Source organism: Felis catus, chromosome B1 (genome assembly GCF_018350175.1).
Source record: "Felis catus isolate Fca126 chromosome B1, F.catus_Fca126_mat1.0, whole genome shotgun sequence".
Classification (NCBI taxonomy): Eukaryota; Metazoa; Chordata; class Mammalia; order Carnivora; family Felidae; genus Felis; species Felis catus.
The window spans coordinates 744,983-759,042 of record NC_058371.1 but is presented as its reverse complement, the minus strand read 5'-3'; the positions used below and the strand labels follow the sequence as shown (position 1 = coordinate 759,042).

General features: G+C 52.7%; 1 protein-coding gene across 3 annotated transcripts in view; it reads left to right on the top strand.

Annotated features, from left to right (window-relative positions):
• The window catches only part of ERICH1 (glutamate rich 1), a 52,141-nt gene that overhangs the window by 15,563 nt on the left and 22,518 nt on the right, over positions 1-14,060 (top strand). For all 3 annotated transcript variants that reach the window (XM_045055164.1, XM_045055163.1, XM_045055165.1), the window contains 2 exons: positions 2,631-2,777; positions 10,398-10,550. In XM_045055164.1, the coding sequence (XP_044911099.1) occupies positions 2,631-2,777; positions 10,398-10,550 (300 nt within the window). The remainder of the gene's footprint in view (positions 1-2,630; positions 2,778-10,397; positions 10,551-14,060) is intronic.

The window sequence follows — 14,060 nt, the reverse complement described above, 5'->3', positions numbered from 1 at the left end:
AAGCTGGCCTGCCTGCCCCGAGCGCACTGACTCTGCCCCTGACTGCTGGCCACCCCAGAGCAGCTCTCTCCTTCATGCACCCGTTTCTACATTTACCAAGGTTAAAACAAACTTACTTTATTACGCTTTCCCTCACCTCTTCCAAGATGCCGTTTTGAGATTCAAGCCCGTTCTTTATCCACATTATATCCGGACAGAAATGCTTATTCATTATGACAGCTTTCTCCCCGGTTAAAGCAGAATGTCAACTAAAATAAACAAAGTGGAAAATCTCCCTGTACTTGCTGGAACCAGGCTTGTCTTCCTAAGCGCAGCGGGGAGTGTGTGCAGATGCACTTCCCCAGGGAGTGTCCTGTGCTGCGGGCCCCCCGGGCCCTGCTCTGTCTGCCCAGCTCCACCCCTCGCCCCGAGCTATTCTGTGTGATCCTGTCTAGGAGGACACTTTGCATCCAGGACCTGGACCCCAAATTCGGAGACTGGTTCACAGTCTGTACTTCACACAATTTCAAAGAGAGAGAACATTGCAGGGAAGAAAGACTACTTGTAAACCCAGTCATAAACACCTGAGTTCGTATGCTCCACTCTCCAGGCCTGCTGCCCTCTCTTCCCAGCCTGGCTCCTGTCCCCACACCTGTGGACATCCAGGCTGCTGGTCCTGTAGGGAGTGGGTCCTCTGATGGACCAAGCTGGGGGTCCCCTGATGGAGAGTGCTAGGGGCCCTTGGAAGATGGTGCTGGAGTGTCCTCTGATGGATGGTCCCAGGGGTTCCTCTGATGGACAGTCCAGGGGGGTCCTCTGATGGACGGTCCTGGGGGGATCCTCTGATGGACGGTCCTGGGGGTGTCCTCTGATGGACAGTACAGGGGTTTCCTCTGATGGATAGTGCAGGGGGGTCCTCTGCTGGATGGTCCTGGGGGGTCCTCTGATGCATGGTCCTGGGGGGATCCTCTGATGGACGGTTCGGGGGGTCCTCTGATGGACAGTGCAGGGAGGTCCTCTGATGGACGGTCCTGGGGGGATCCTCTGATGGACGGTCCTGGGGGTCCTCTGATGACCTCTAATGACAGTGCAGGGGAGTCCTCTCATGGGCAGTCTGGGGGGTCCTCTGATGGACAGTCCTGGGGGGGGGGGTTGTCTGATGGACAGTGCAGGGGTTCTTCTGCTGGACAGTCCTGGGATTCTCTGATGGACATTCCTGAAGGCCCTCTGATGGATGGTCCTGGGGGTCCTCTAATGACATCTAATGACAGTGCAAGGGGGTCCTCTGATGGACAGTCTTGGGTATCCTCTGATGGATGGTCCTGGGGATTCTCTGATGGACGATCCTGGGTGGCCTCTGATGGACGGTCCTGGGGGAGTCATCTGATGGACAGTGCAGGGGGTTCCTCTGATAGACGGTCCTAGGGGCATCCTCTGATGGGTGGTCCTGCGGGGGGGGGGGTCCTCTGATGGATGGTCCTCGGAATCCTCTGGAGGACGGTCCTGGGGGTGTCCTCTGATGGGTGGTCCTGGGGATCCTCTGATGGACAGTGCAGGGGTTCCTCTGATGGGTGGTCTTGGGTGTCCTCTGATGGATGGTCCTGGGGGGGATCCTCTGATGGACGGTCCTGGGGATCCTCTGATAGATGGTCCTGGGGGTGTCCTCTGATGGATGGTCCTGGGTGTCCTCTGATGGACAGTCCTGGGAGAGTCATCTGATGGACAGTGCAGGGATTCCTCTGATGGATGGTGCTGGGTGTCTTCTGATGGATAGTCCTGGGAGAGTCATCTGATGGACAGTGCAGGGGGTTCCTCTGATAGACATTTCTGGGGGTCCTCTGATGGTTAGTGCAGGGGGGTCCTCTGATGGATGGTCCTGGGGGGGTCCTCTGATGCATGGTCCTGGGGGGATCCTCTGATGGACACTTCTGGGGGTCCTCTGATGGACAGTTCAGGGAAGTCCTCTGATGGATGGTCCTAGGGGGTCCTCTGATGCATCGTCCTGGGGGGATCCTCTGATGGACGGTTCTGGGCGTCCTCTGATGGACAGTGCAGGGAGGTCCTCTGATGGACGGTCCTGGGGGGATCCTCTGATGGATGGTTCTGGGGGTCCTCTGATGGACAGTCCTGGGGGGTCTTCTGATGGATTTCCTGAAGGCCCTCTGATGGACAGTCTTGGGGGGGATCGTCTGATGGACAGTATAGGGGTTTCCCCTGATGGACAGTCCTGGGGGATCCTCTGATGGATGGTCCTGGTGATCGTCTGATGGATGGTCCTGGGGAGTCGTCTGATGGACAGTGCAGGGGTTTCCTCTGTTGGACAGTCCTGGGGGGGTCCTCTGATGGATGGTCCTGGGATCCTCTGATGGACGGTCCTGGGGGTCCTCTGATGGACGGTCCTGGGGATCCTCGGGGAACAATGCTGGGGGATCCTCTAGGGGATAGTACTGGGGGTCCTTGAGGGGACAGTGCTGGCAAGGCTTCAGGGGATGGTGCTGGGGGTCCTCAGGGGACAGTGCTAGGTTGTCCTCACGCACATTCCCTTTTCTCTCTGGTGGTAATGTCAGGCTTTGTCTTTATTTTAGGTAAAATCCATTTGCAATTTAAATGAACCCCCGTGAATAATTCTTTCTTCTCTTTTTCACTTGTAGTGTTCGTGGAGAAAGTTCTGAGGAGGCTTTTCCCTAGTGTTCCCTGTGGCCAAGAAAAGAGGGTACCCGTGGCTCCAGCTTCTGGAAACCCAGCTGAGAGGGTGGCCACTACGGACCTCAGGGGCAGGAGTGCCACCACCTTGACAGGTGAGGGGCTTGCGGGGGGAGGGGAGGGAGGGGTCAGTGACCTGGCAGTTGTCATGTTTTGCCCTGGAGCAGGCAGCTCTGGCCTGGCTGTCAGGGGTGGTGACCCTGCACGTCCTGTATCTGGCAGTGCAAGGTCACTGTGCCCACACTGTGGACTTCAGCGTGCTCAGTGTGGAGAGAAGCCGGTGCTGGCACCGCCGTTAAAGACCAGCTTGAGTTCACTGTGCTGGGCAGAGACTGTCCTCGTCCCGGTGCAGGTGCGGAAGCAATGTGAAGAGCTGTGGCCGGGGCGCGGGGAGGACCCCTTGTGAGAGCCAGGGAGCACGGGGCAGTGGCTGGGGCGCGGGGAGGACCCCCGGCCATTTCCATGTCGTTGTCCACACCCAGGAGAAGTGAAAACACATGTTGCACAAATATTTTCACGTGGGTGTTCGCAGCAGCAACGTGTCCTTACCGTTGTCCGTGCCACCGTCCACACTGTTGTCCTCTCCATCGTCCACGCCCTTTTCCACGCCATTGCCCACACCACTGCCTGCACCGTTGTCCACACTGCTGTCCACGACACTATCCAGCTCCTGCGCCAAGCAAGTGCCCAGGGTCCTGCAGGCTTACTTTGCTCAGCTGCTGGTCCCCCGTTTGCAAAAGGAGGACCTACCAGGCATAGACACCACCACGGTGTGCCCACCAAAGGGACGGTTGGGAATACTGGTCTCACAGAAGGAAAGCAAATTATTCTAAGGACACGCAACACATCTCTTTCCAAGTCACGTATTTGACATTCCTTTGCTTTCAGCAAAATTGAAGGCAACAGTTGAGTTATCAGCCGATCGTTAAAAATAGCTTTGTGAAGGGACGCCTGGGTGGCTCAGTTGGTTAAGTGGCTGACTTCAGCTCAGGTCACGATCTCATGGTTCGTGAGTTCAAGCCTCGCATCAGGCCCTGTGCTGATAGCTTGGAGCCTGGAGCCTTCTTTGGATTCTGTGTCTCCCTCTCTCTCTGTTCCTCCCCCACTCGCACTTGGTCTCTCTCTCAAAAATAAATAAAGATTAAAAAAATAGTTTTGTGAAGGGGCGTCTGGGTGGCTCAGTCAGTTAAGCATCCAACTCTTAGTTTCGGCTCAGGTCATGATCTCATAGTTTGTGGGTTCAAGTCTGCTTGGCATTCTCTCTCTCTCTCTCTCTCTCTCTCTCTCTCTCTCTCTGTCTCTCTCTCTGCCCCTCCCCTGCTCACGCACTCTCTCTCTCTCAAAATAAATAAACTTTAAAAATATTTAATAAAAAGTAATAATTTTGTTTGATGATGGATTCCTCTGTGATTTTTGGCATATTATTTACAAAGAATTCAATGAATCAAGTAATATTGCTATTTTTAAAAAGCCACATGCCGTCTTCTACCTATTTTTGTGTTCAGAGTTTCTGAGCAGTTACCTCTGTAAAATGAAACGGGTAGTGTTCCTGTAGGACCCTGTCTCATAGCAGTGACACATGTGCTTCCATACTCCTTCCCTCTCAGCAGAGAATCTTGGCCCCAGGGACTTGCTCTGTAGTGGGTAATGATTAAAAGCAGTAATTGTTACTTTGATCAATTGCCTTTTACTAATTCTAATAATGTAGAAAAAAATTATGTTTACCATCATAGACATTTTTTAAAGAAGAAGGCTTATTTGAGAAGCATGATGCGATAAAGTTATTATATTAGGGCAAACCTGTGGGGGAGTTGGAGTTCCAGAGGACAGAAGGGTGATTGAGCCAAGAGCTTGATCACGTATCTTATTTAAGTGGCTGTGGTGCGTTGGATCCCCCTTAGACACAGCACAAGTAAGTCTTCCATATGGCAGCTCTCAAGCTCTATAACTTGTTTGTACGGAGGCACCAGTTTTAAAACTTGTTTTTAGGGAATACGTGTGCGAGAGCAATGCCCACCTCCATGCTGACAGGCGGGCTAGCAGGTGGGTGGGCGTCGGTCAGGTAGGTTCGTGCTGTTGAATCTGGGCTTTTTATGGGTCCGTGAAAATCAGTATGTGGAGACACATCTATGAATGCCCGGAGATGTCATGAAAACAGACAAAGCTCTTTGGTAAAAACTGCAGTTTTCCATTAAGATGTGAATATTTTCTTATAAAATCTTGATGATACGACAGCTGTCTCGGAACCCCTTCCACCCAGGTCTTTTCCTTCTTAACCTTTGCCACTTCCCTGAAAGCCTGCTGTTGTATAAAAAAATGTAACAAATGGAGCTCAAGGGCCTTTTACCCAGTGAGTAAGCCAGGCAGAGAAAGACAGGCACAGCATGATCTCACGTTTCCGTGGACGCTGAAAACCTCAAACAGAGAGAATGGACAGAGGTTGCTGGGGGCTGGGCTGGGGGACGGGGAGATTATGGTCACGGGAACCGACTTAAAGTTATAAGGGGGATAAGTTCTGGGGGCTAATGTACAGCGTGAGGACTACAGTTAGCGATTCTGTACCGTGTACCCAACAGTTCCTGAGAATAGATGTCGTACTTATGTGAGGGGAGTGGCCATCACCTTGCAGTGTTTAAGTTGTCACATCAGTACACAGTACACCCTGAGGTTTCACAGCGTAAGTGAAGTCTTCGAACACCCTCCAGCCACGTCCCCCTCTCGTCTCCCTAGAATTTGGAAGCCCCGGTTCCTATGTAGTTTCATGCTTGCTGATACAGTGTGTATACTTTAGTATATATGTGTGATTCCTAGGGGGCTTGTGAAACTTTATATTGATGATGGCGATTGCTGTCTATGTAGCCGCTCTCCTGTGCTGTTGTGTGACTGTGTCGGGATGTACCCCCCACCTCTGGTGTCTAGCAGTCTGAGTTTTCGGAGCCTCGTGTGGTTTCCTCCACAGCTCTCCTTCGAGTTTCTGAGCTTCTTGGGTCTCTGGGGTTGTGATTTTCATCATGTGGGGAATGTTCCCTAACTGTTTCTTGGAGGGCTTCAAGTTCACATACGAGGCCACCTGACATTGCCCCATAGCCTACAGATGCCCTGTTGGTCCCATGCCTTGTCCTTTTCTGTGGGTTTTGTTGGACTTCCATGGGGCTAAGATGTTCTTACATCTCGGCCGGCTGGGTGTGCGTGGCCAGGCGGCAGGCAAGACAGAAGTCCACGTGGCCGCGGAAGCTGCCGTCTGTCATCCAGGGGTGCCCCATGGAGGTCGGAAGGGGCCACCTCTCCTGTGCTCCTGCCCACCCTCCCAGCTCTGTCTGGCCCTTCCCTGAGGTTGCTCTGCCCAGTGCCAGGCTGTGAGCCCCAGCCCCCGCCTGGCAGCTCCTCACAGGGCACCCACATCACGCTCAGCAGAACACGCAGGGGTCTCCCCCTAGAGCCCTGGGCTCGCTCGATGCAGCCCGCTTCTCCCAAGGACACTGCCCGTGGCCTGCCGGCGTCGGGCCTCCCTGGACCCCAGCTGCCAGGCCCCACCCCCAATCCTTGAGCTCACTCCGCCCCAGGCCAGCATGGCCACAGTCTCATGGCTGGTTCCCTTCCTCAGAGATCAGCATCTGGAACTTGTTTCATCAGGTTGGCCTGTCTTTGTGGCTGTTCTGGGCAGGATGGTGCACGCCTCCCACCACCCCGTCTTGACTGGAGAAGCACATCGTACGTTCTTCTGGCTTTTCTAAAAGTAAGGATACGCTGGGTCACCATCGACCTCTCCTTTACACACGGGCGTTTCCCAAGCATGTGTCCCCAGAGAAGTAGCTTCAGGTTTATTGTTCATTTTGCCAACTTGCCTGTCAGACGCGCACCACTCAAGTGACCTGCTAGTTCCTGTTTCCCGGGTCCTACTCAACAGTTATTCCTGTTGAGTCAAGCTGACCCTTGAACAAGCCAGGGGTCGGGATGCCAGCCTCCAGGCAGTTGGGACTCCCAGAAATTTACCTACTGTTGACCAGAAGTCTTACCAATAACACAGTCAACTAACACACGTCTGTATATGTATTATATACTGTATTCTTACTACAGAGTCAGCTAGAGACAAGGAAACGTCATTAAGAAAATTATAAGGAAGAGAAAATCTATTCATGTTCTGTACTGTACGTATCAAAATAAATCTCCGTATCAGTGGACCCCAGCAGCTCAAACCCATGTTGTTCACGTGGAGGGAGCCTGCACCTCATTCTACTGATGGTTAGTGAGGTAAAGAGCTCGGCGGCTTGCGCATGTGTGTAAACCATACTGTTTGCCCGTGTTCCTCTTGGGTTTTTTTTTGGAGTTTATCTTACAGATTTCATTTCTTTTTGTATTCCAAATCCCAATTCTTGGCCAACTGTACACCTTCTCTCCACGGATTCTCTTAATTTTTGAAAACAACAATGTGTTCTATTGTTTAGAAGTTCATAGAATGTGGTTTCTCAGTCTTTAAGTCTGCGGTTTGTGCTGTTTGTGTCTGGCTTAAGAAGTCTTCCTTGTGGCGCCTGGGTGGCTCAGTCGGTCAAGCGTCCAACTCTTGATTTCAGCTCAGGTCATGATCCCAGGGTCGTGAGATGAAGCCCTATGTCGGGCTCCGTGCTGGGCGTGGACCCTGCTTGGGACTCTCTCTCCCTCTCGTATGCTCACACAGCATTATGTCCGTGGCAGACACCGCCCCGTCCCTCCCCATCCCTATAAATGTCGAAGCCCAGAGCTTGTCTCCCTTCTCTGCTCTGTGTAGGTACCAGCCGTCAGCCCATCCTGAATCTGACCCCTTCCCAAAGGAAATCATTTGCTTGACTGATGTACTTCCCTTACCTCTTAGGAGGAAAGCCTGCCTGAGTTGCATGGGCACAAGTATTGGTGGCCCCGAGACTTCCAGAAAGGGTAAAAGAACTCTATTTGAGGTGCAGGAGGAGGGGCCAGTGATACCAAGATGGCAAAGATTGTGCAGAAAATGATCTGACCCCTCACCCAGCCTCAAAACTCCATTAAAATAGCTCAACTATTGTCCACATGAAACCTGCAACAGATGTTTACAGCAGCTTTGTTCATAGTTTCCAAAATGTGGAAGCAACCACGACTCCCTGCAGTGGGTAATGGGTACACTGAGGTCAGTTCAGACCCTGCAGCGGGTGGCAGGTTTGCTGAGGTCCGTTCACACCCTGGAATATTTCATGGCCTTCAAGCCGTGAAAAGACACAGAGGAGCCTTAAATGCAGATCTAAGTGAAAGAAGGCTGTCTGAGAAATCTACAAACTGCATGATTCCAACTACATGACATTCTGGAAAAGGCAAACCAGGTAGACAGGGAAAACGTGAGTGGTTGCCAGAGGCTGGGGGCAGGGGACGGCCAGGCGGAGGACAGAGGGTTTTTAGGGCAGTGATGTGAGTACAGGGAATCCTGCATTGTCCAGACCCACAGAATGCACAACACCAGGAGTGACCCTCACGTGGACTGTGGACCCTGGGTGATGACAGTGTGTCCGTGTCGGATCTCTGACTGTAACAGATGTGCCCTCTGATGGGGGTGGGGCGTGCCCATACTGTTGGGGGGCAGTGTGTGTGTGCAGAGGGGTATAAGGGAAATCTCTGTACCTTTCTCAATTTTGCTCTGAACCTAAAACCTCTAAAAATGTAAAGTCTTAAGTATTTTCTTAATTACTCAGCTCTCGAGGTGCTTGGGGGTGAGTGGACAATTTGTAGAAAAGGAGGAGGCTGAATTTTGCATCTGGAATGACAGGGACAAAGGAGAGGTAGGAGCCGGGCCCAGGACTGGGGCCAGAGCAGGGAAGACAAGGTGTCCCCTCCAGGACTCGTGGGGGCTCTAGGAGGGCTCTGGGCCGACCGTACCGTGTGGTCGGGGGTCAGAGCCAAGTTTCGATCATTCTACCGGAGACAGGAAGGCGGAGCTTACAGCCTGTTACTTGTGTGGGGGCTGAAAGTCTGAAGTCTGAACACCTAATGGCCACACCTGCTGTGTGTGTAATGGAAGGAAGGCACTAAACCAGTTTTTGATGGTGGCACGTGGTGTGAGGACACTGTGACAAACGTCTCTCCTTCGGTCAGTGACGGCATTTACTTGAACGTTTCAAAGCCTGGCTGTGCTGCTGGCTCTGTTCTGAGATGCTGGGTCGGACACCCGGAACCGGCTCGCACGACCGTGACCACCGTTAGGAAATACAGGGCTCACATGTGCAAGCTTCCGAAGCGCGTCTCCGTTACGGACAGGCCGAGGGGCCAGGGGACCCTGTAGGGACGCCTGTACATCTGAGCTCCTGTCCCGAACACGTCTTCCTCCTCACGAAGTCTGTGCTGCTCCTCAGGCACAAGACGAGTCATGGCCCCGGGCCTCTCCTCCGGCCGGCTGCCCCGTGTCCTGTGCTCGTTTCCCTCGTGGCTCTCCGTGTGGCCACGAGCACCGCGTTTCTGGCTCCCTCCCGGGCAGAGATGAGGCTGCCGTGTATCACAGTGTCCAGTGCCCCGCGGGAGGTGCTCAGCGGCCTCAGTGTGAGCCACTCCAGGTCCGAACAAGGAGCTAAAAGGACAGGACGACCAGGCACGTGTTGGCGACCACCCCAGAATGGGCTCCACTTGAGTCACGCGGGTCCCCGGAACTCCCCCCAACTGCACCACTGCCCCCACACTCTCTCTGCTCACACTCCGAGTTGATTCAGAGTTTGTTCCTGTGCGTGGTCCAGTGACAGAAATGACAGTGCAGCACGGGGACCAGGGGCCGTAGTGTCATACTGCCGTGTGCTGACAGATGGTGACCGTGCCTCTCGCAGGAGCAGGGCACTGTGCGTACAGTGGTCGAGTCGTATGTGGTACGCGTGAACGGATACAACACGCTCTGTCAGCTGTACGCGAATCAACTGTGGCCAATGCCACCCGATGTCGGAAAGAGAATGGGAGGAGGCAGGGTGGTGGGGATGCCGTTCTGGACCACGTGTATCAAGAGCCAGCAAAAAAGGTGCTCATCCTTTGGACCAGCAGTTCATCTCCAGGACTTTGTCTGAAGGAACTCCGTGGTCAAGTGTGCAAAGTTTGTGCAACAAGGACGGTCGTAGAAGCTGTCTGTGATAGTGAAAATTGAGAGTCAATCTCCATGTGCGAAATCTAGGACAATGTTTGAATTAAATTATAATTTGCCAAAACGTGGCATATTATGTAGCCGTTAAAAGATCGTGTAGATGTAAATATATCTTAATATATTTCCTCATCATGTTCTCTTAACTTCTGAATGATATGGTACACGTAATATACAAATGTGTGATTATCAAATGCATGTGGCAAGATCCCATTAAGGTGTGTGTGTACACAGCGTATGTGGGTTGTTCGCACGCCTGGAGAAATCCCAGATTGTGCACCAAAACGTCAAGAGATTCATGTTGTAACAGTGGAAGGTATGCTCTGTAGAATATTGTTTTTTCTGCTTAGTTATACTTTTACATCATTGTAAAACACAGAGGTTAGTTAATCACGGATCCTTCCTTTTTCCTGGCTGGATCTTGGGCTGTCCTGCTGCTCTGGCCAAGTGCTTGGTGTCCTGAGATCAGTGCTGACAGCAGTGGCTGGGCTTTGTGACCTGTTGGGTTTCGTGTCTCCAGTGGATGTGGTTGGGGAAGGGCCAGGGCCAGTGAGGGTCTCATCACAGTATGCCATGTTCACAGCCCCCTTGTCTCCTGCAGGTGGAGACTCCAAGGTCCCTCCTCGAAGGCGGCTCTACACGGCGAGTTTGCCTCCTGAGGGGTACGTCCCAGCCCCCCCAGAGCCGCAGGCCAGCCCGGCCTCCGAGGACAGCTCGGGCAGCGATGACGCGGGAAAAGGATGCCCCCTCTCAGGTGAGGCGTGATTCTGCAGCTTAACTTCACCCAAATTTACCGCGACAGGGCCGGGGAACAGGTCACTGGACGGCTACCCAGTGGGCTCGTTTGTGTCCTGCAATCATTAAAAGTGATGTCACAAAATTCATAGCGGCAGGAAAACAGACTTGAGGCAGGAGGAGATTTAGCTGGGACCCGACCGTGGCCGTAATCACTCGTGCTGCTATTAAATGCGTCACATGTTAATGGTAGTTGTTGTGGTTTAAGTAGAACTTTTTTCTTGATTTTCCATTTTATTCAGCACTTCTGAGATTGTATATCAGTTTTGTAATGATGGAAATAACTTGCTTTGCCTCACTTTTGTGAAAGAATTGAATGTCTGTCTTGCTTTTGTGGTCGAAGGTCGCGTGAACAAAAGACATACCTGCTTTGGTGGATGTGCCGATGTTATGTTAAATCCGCAAATAAGAGGTTTCACCCAGACGAGTTTCAACAAGTATAAACTCAGAAACTCTACCCTACAAATGTCAAGAGAACGTGGTTTCCTTGTACATTGATCTTTCCAAGTCTCTAATTAAAGGACCAGAAACCATAGAACCAAAAATGGGGTAGGTGAGGAATAATCTATTCATCTTTTCAAACCCTGTTGAAAATCTTTGGAATGTGATTAGTAGATAAAGGGATTATTTCATTAGGAAATTTAACTGTGTTCTTACGAGGATGAATTACTTTGGGGAGCACACTTCACCATGTGCTCAGTCTATTCAGTAAAAACCATGTGTCCCGTGCTGCTGTGCTCAGTCAGTTCTGGTTCACCCACAGCTGCACACAGTGGGCCCTGCTGAGGAGGCCAGCACGGGCTGGGCCACATGAGGGACCGCAGTGCCAGAGGCTTGAGTCTGTCCTGTGACCGGTAGGCTCCGAGCTGTAGGAATGCCCTCCTAGGAAGTCAAGGTGTTTGTACGAGGTGGACGGATGCCCTGCGGGAAGCCAGCCAGCTGGCCCTGTGGTGCCGCCCTGACAGCTGTGCACTGATGAGAGCAAAAGAGAAAAGACCAGGGAAACTGAGGACCTGGGATGCATTCCTTTTAAGCTCCATGGTCACCTCATAGTTCAACGCAAATTGTATACCGTTGACTGAAGCGTTATCACAGGGCATGTCTCTGTGAGGTGTTTGTCAGGAAATTTGTTAGTTTGTCTCTTCCTCTGTTACCTGTTGTGGGCGTGGCCATTGTGGAGAGAGCCTTCCGTGGGTCTTCCTTTCCCCGGGAAGGGAGTGATGATGTGGGGGATGGTACTTGGCCCATCACCCACCAAGGAGAGAGTGGACAGGTCTGTACCCGAGATCAGTTCTGTCCACGTTGCTCTGTCCACTGAGACTCGCCCTCACCTTCCGTCTGGGCTCCCATCGACTTGGGCCCTGATGCTGTGTGGCCGGCCGTCTGCCACTCGGGTCTGCAGTTCCTCACCGGCTCCACCCACCTCCATGGGGACCATGGCTTGGCTTTAAGAGGCGGCTCTTTCTAAAGGCCCTGTGAGTCCAGGGTCCTATGTCCACTTTTCCAGAAGAGCTTTGAATACAGATCCAGGCCTGGGAAGTCCTTAATCTTTCACTTTTGAACACTTGTAACTGACGTCTAAATGTTTCCAACTACTTTGTTTACTCCCTGTTCCTTGTCAGCCCAGGAAGCAGGGTATTGGAGGTGATAAAGTTGGAGAAGGCCTCCCACCAGTGGTCTCTGAAATGAAAAAGGCCGTGCTGTGCTGTGCGGTGGGCGTGTGGGCTGGGGTCTTGCCGAGGCCTGGGGCCCACGCTGCTGCACAGCCACACCTAGCTCCCTGTGGGGCCAGAGGACGCGCCAGGCAGAGGTGTGCAAACCTGGAAGCTGGGAGGAATCCTGAATCTTTTCATTTGCGATTTTAAGCAAAGAGAACATGAGAACTGAGATTGGAAAAAGAAGAAAAAGTCAAATCATTACTGTTTTTCAAAGAACCACTTTAGACCATTGACTTCCATTGAATACCCAGGACCAGTAAGTCAATTACATAGTGACTTAGAGAACACTTAAGGAGAAAAGGGGTGACCCTGTCTTGCCTTTGTGCCCACTTGTGGCCGCTGGGCCTGCTGCTGCCTGCATGCTCTGGGCACCCTCACCAGGACTCCTGCAGGACAGAGCTTTGGCCCAGAGCACACGGGAACCGAGGCACGTCCAGGTGTGGTACCAGAGCCAGAGTCCCCAGGCCGCCTGGGGAGCTGGCGGGAAGCCCTGGTCGCCCCACACCGCCCTTGGGAGCACTCGTCAGGGTCGCCCCGCACCACCCCGGGGAGCCCTGGTCCTGGTCACCCCACACTGCCCCGGGAGCCCTCGTCAGGGTCGCCCCGCACTGGCTCCATTGCAGGTGTCCCCTGGCCCTGGGGTAAATCTGCACTCGGGGCTTGTGAAGTGTTGTCATTAGATCTGTTCCAGGCACACGTGTTTGCTGTGGAGACAAGAATGTGCTCTTGTCAACCCAAGTATCAACTGTGTGCTCCTTGCTCTCTGTGCGGCCTTTTTCTGTCCTGTAGGTAGTGTCTGAGTGTAACAAATACAGACTTTGAATTCTTTTAGGCTTAATATTGGTTAGGAATGGGCGGGTGGGTGGGAGCTGTCGGGAGAGGAAGTAGTGTAATCAGACTAAATGCGTACCGTCGGCCTGTAGGACCCCCTTGCATGTGAGTCACTTCAGTACCTTCTACAGCTTCAGATAAAAAGAAATCCGTGCTCCCTGTGCTCCTTACTGCCTTAGACACCCCAGCCCTTCCCATCTTGCTCACACCGTGTTGCATGTTGTTCTCAGGAAGCTGGTAAACGTGTCCATTACCGCTGGAGCGTCCCGCCGTGTCCCGTTACCCCTGGAGTGGCCCGCCGTGTCCAGTACCTGTGGAGTGGCCCGCTGTCCTGTTCTTGGTTGTTTGTGTCGCTGTCCCAATGCTGAGGACACCTTCCCCAGCCTCAGGACAGCTGGGGCCTCAGGGAAAGGGCCCCAGGTCTGCAGCACCACGTCCTGTGCCAGGGATCCTTCTGTCCTCTGGACTCACTTCCCTCACTTGCTTCATGGCGGTAACAGCCCGGACTTGTGTGCCAGTTAAAGTGGGTTTACTGAAAAATTGCGCCAACATAAGCACAGCCAGCTTTTGTTCCCCCAACACCGGAGCCCGGACTTGAGTCTTTAGTCAACGTTGGGAGGTGAGGGCAGTAATTACTTATAGAAACAGCCCGTGAGGAAAGTCTGCTCTCCGAGTTCATAATCACCAGTGGTTTCGGCCATATGGACGTGGTTTTGTTCAGATGAATCTGCAAAGTCGTTAACATTAAGTCTTGTGATCATTATTCTAATAACATGCACGAAAGGAAATACTGACCTTGTGGCTTTTGGAAGCAGGAGCTAACTGCACAGTTCCCTGCAGACTCACTGTGAGCCAGGCATCTGTCCCTTCCGTGTATTGGCAGGTGGCTTCAGACTTGTCGCCTGTGTCTGGGCTGAGGG